This window comes from Triticum urartu, chromosome 7A (assembly GCF_056163025.1).
Source record: "Triticum urartu cultivar PI428250 chromosome 7A, HENAU_Tu73, whole genome shotgun sequence".
In the NCBI taxonomy this organism is placed as follows: domain Eukaryota; kingdom Viridiplantae; phylum Streptophyta; class Magnoliopsida; order Poales; family Poaceae; genus Triticum; species Triticum urartu.
In genome coordinates, this window is record NC_141879.1 from 650,872,503 (window position 1) to 650,876,248 (window position 3,746).

Below are 3,746 nucleotides of genomic sequence, written 5' to 3' on the forward strand. Positions count from 1 at the left end.
GGAACGTGTCTGCAAACACATGAACAAAGGATAAAGAAAACCAGTAGTGGTGAGGTGTTTAGGTCGTAGGAAATAAACACGGGAAAAGGTGAACCCTAGATACTTCCCTTCTGGTATAGAGATTTATATTAAGGAACTATTTGTAGTAGGCCCTACGGTACATAGACTATAGACCAACCAGCGCCCAACATGCATGGATGCTAAGGTATTTTTTTGTCCATTCTCGCTCTTTTGCCTGGAGCATACACAAATTTTTGTGAAATAATGGGCCAGAAAACCTTTCCAGATGATTCCAGGGTAGTGTTCTTTGAACTGAATGCCTACGCAGGAAAGAATTCGCTAGGAACAGCTTTCCTGCGGTTTCCCTCGGTACCGGAAGGGGCCTAGCTGATATCTTGATGCTTCCAAGTTCCAACCCAAGTTTATCCACGAGGCTAGTCCCTCAACGTTCATCAACGACCTCTACCCTGCGATTATTACTGCTCCATGCAAGATTGCCTCTGCCAGCTGCACCAAATGGCGCTCTATTTTCACGCCAAAAGGATTGCAAATGCATATTTGAATTTCTCAAAACCTCTCATGCCAAACTAACCATTCGGTCAATAATGAATGAGCAAAAACATAATGAACAACCATCCAACAAGTACTGCTATATATGTTTGTCATTTTCCTTATGATGGGGTTGAACACTAGGCCCCAATATTTTCCTATTGTGGCATGAATCCCCCAATGACCTACGTGCTACAACAAGGTCACAGAACGATGGCCTTAGAGGTGAAATGAGTTTTTTTAAGGTACTAGAAGTGAGTGCAAAATAAGGTGCCCAGGACAATAGTATATTTGTGTAGATATTGCACATGATTGAAATCGTGACTGCCATGTTCCATGCCCTTACCTAGAGCAAATGAAGATAAATTTATCCAATAGGCTGGTATGCATGACATGTTGTTTTGGTAAAATTGACATTTTAGATAATGAAATGTACTCAAACTCTTACTTTCTCTACATCTCTACTACTTATAAAAAAGCAAACATAAATTATCCTAAAGCCACACCATAAAGTGTACGCAAGAGGAAAGATAACAAGCACCCATGGTGTTGGTGCTAATCTTGTTACAAGGTCTGTCAGATATTGGATTATACTTCAACTCTATGCATTAGTTCAGTATAGGTACGTGCATGTGTTTGTAGCGTGCATGCATTGGCTTTCTGCTTAATTAGTTTCACATGTAGCAAATAACTAGGACCTGTCACGTCGTATGTGCACCTACAGGTATAGATCAAGTTGTAGCTAGTTTCGTCAGCTCTCGAACGATTCTCCGTGGGATGGCGCGGGTAAAAAGGATCGTGCGGAGGCTTTGCATTGTAATCGGCCACGTTCGGTTGTGCGTGCTATCGGAAAGAATAAGAGAAGAAAAACAAGAAAAGAGGACGGCAGTTGCGCCTCGCAAAATCCTGTGTGTTCGTCTTCCTTCCTCTCTCATCTGTCTCCACCGTGCTCGCGTGTGTACTCCGGCCGGCGATCTAACATTTGGTATACAGAGCTAGGTTGTGGCCGGAGGCGTTTGGGGCGGTGGCGATGGGGGATCAGTCACCGAAGAAGAGCAACGCTGGTGGCGGCAAAAAGTACACGCCGCCGAGCAAGAGGCTCGGTGCCAGCGGCTCCGGCGATGGGACGATCGTCGTGGCCGCGCAGGCGAGGAGCGTCGGAGTGCCGATCCAATACCCGCAGCTGACAGAAGGTAATTATCAGTTGTGGGCGGCGAAGATGAAGATCAACCTCAAGCCAATGGGTGTGTGGTCGGCGATCACCGGAGAAGACGTCGATGAGGCCAAAGATCAGGGAGCCATGGCTGCTATCTCGCAGTCGGTTCCCGATGACATGATGATGTCGATCGTGGAGTACGAGTCGGCAAAGGAGGCGTGGGAGGCTATCCGCAATATGCGCATCGGCGAAGAGCGTGTCGTGCAGGCGCGCATCAGCCACTTGACAAGACGCTTCGAGAGGCTGACCATGGAAGATGGCAAAGAAGTTGGCGCGTTCAGGCGCCGACTCACCGCGCTCGTTGGAGAAATTCAAGCACTTGGCGAGAACTTGCAGGAGCACGCCGTTGTCAAGCGGCTGTTTGCGGCGGTCCCGGATCGCTTCCTGCCGATAATCGGGACAATCGAGCAATGGGGCGACGTCAAGAAGATGTCTGTCGTTGAGGCCATTGGGCGGCTGCGAGCGTTCGAGGAGAACCAGTCCGGACGGCGCCAAGACCGCGGCGACGACGGCGAGAAGTTGATTCTGGTCTCCCGTGCGCAGTTGGAGGCACTGGTCCAGGAGAAAAAGAAGAAAGAAGAGGGTTCCAGTAGCGGCAGCAAGAATGGCGACGGGCGTGGCGACAAGAAAAAGACCCGTGGCAAGTTCGACAAGTCGAAGATTATCTGCTTTGAGTGCGGGGAGAAAGGCTATTTCAACTCCGAGTGTGAGGCGTTGAAGAAGGAGAAAGCGCTTCTTACAGCTGCCGACGTTGACTACAAACCGGGGCTGCTGATGGCGGTGGCATGTGAACTTGCACCGGGGGCGGAGGAGCAGGTCACGGACGTCGTCCAACCAGAAGATATGGAGGTGAAGGAGGTGCTTCGCCCCTTGGCCATCGAGGCCGAGTTGGAAGCGGCCAGGGCCGAGGCTGAGCAGTTACGCGGTGAGCTGGGCGAAGCCAATGCGAAGTTGTATGCTGTGTCCCACGAGTACAGGACAGATGCAAAGGATGTAGCGGTTGCAAGTGCTGATGACAAGTATATGTTGCTCCTGGAGTCCGTGCATGCTGACAAGGAGGATGTTCAGCGAGCAAAAAAAGAGAAGGCTGAGATGCAAGAATCACAGCGTCTGCTCCGTGAAGAGAATGCCTTGCTGCATGTTATGGTGAAGAAGGCAATGGCAATTGCCGTGCAAGCTGGCCCAGTAATGTTTGCGACGACGCCGGCGGCAACAACCCCGGCCGCAACAACAGTGACTCATACTGGCTTGGAGTGTCCAGCGCCGGACCAAGGGAGGGTTCATTCTTCTGCAAAACAAGGTAAAGCCCAAGAGCTAGTATCATCAATATCCCAGTTATGCAAAGTGGAGGTGCATCCTGTAGTAGATCAAGTAGAGAGGATTTTTCTGCATGAAAAGAATGTGAAGCCAAAACTGGGCTCTAGTGATGTGAATCGTAAGAACAGCACTTGGTATTTGAATAGTGGTGCTAGTAACCACATGACCGGCAGTCGAGAAAATTTTGTTTTGCTGGATGAGTCCATAAAGGGAAGTGTAAAGTTTGGTGATGATTCAGTGGTGAAAATTCTTGGCAAAGGCACAGTGTTCCTCCAGAGTGTAAGCGGGCAGCAAATACTTCTTCATAATGTGTATTTTGTGTCCAAGCTCACAAGCAGTATACTGAGTCTTGGGCAGCTAGATGAGGAAGGGTGCAAATCAGTGCAACGCCGTGGGTTCATGAGTGTATTTGATCGCTCCGGGAAGCTGCTAGCCAGAGCAAGGAAAACCAAGAATTGACTCTATGTGCTGAATCTGAAGAAAGCGGCAGACGTATTCGGTTCAGCTACAACGACAGCAGCAAAAAGCAGAGGTTTTGCTCGTGGCGGCGCAAACGTCGAGCCGGCATGAGGGTGCTCGGTACGCAAAGAAATAAATGGAGTAACAAGATTAGGGAGGTGATTGTTGGTGCTAATCTTGTTACAAGGTCTGTCAGATATTGGAT

General features: G+C 49.3%; 1 protein-coding gene across 1 annotated transcript; it reads left to right on the top strand.

The window, feature by feature from the left end:
- Window positions 1-1,934: 1,934 nt before the first annotated feature.
- Window positions 1,935-3,541, top strand: LOC147961055 (uncharacterized). The gene has a single exon (XM_087533660.1). It carries the CDS (start codon window positions 1,943-1,945, stop codon window positions 3,539-3,541), a length of 1,599 nt encoding a protein of 532 aa, XP_087389786.1. The 5' UTR covers window positions 1,935-1,942.
- Window positions 3,542-3,746: the final 205 nt, after the last annotated feature.

Bases quoted from the DNA above. Each gene is read 5' to 3' on its own strand.
- LOC147961055 (XM_087533660.1), top strand. From the start codon at position 1,943: ATGCGCATCGGCGAAGAGCGTGTCGTGCAGGCGCGCATCAGCCACTTG.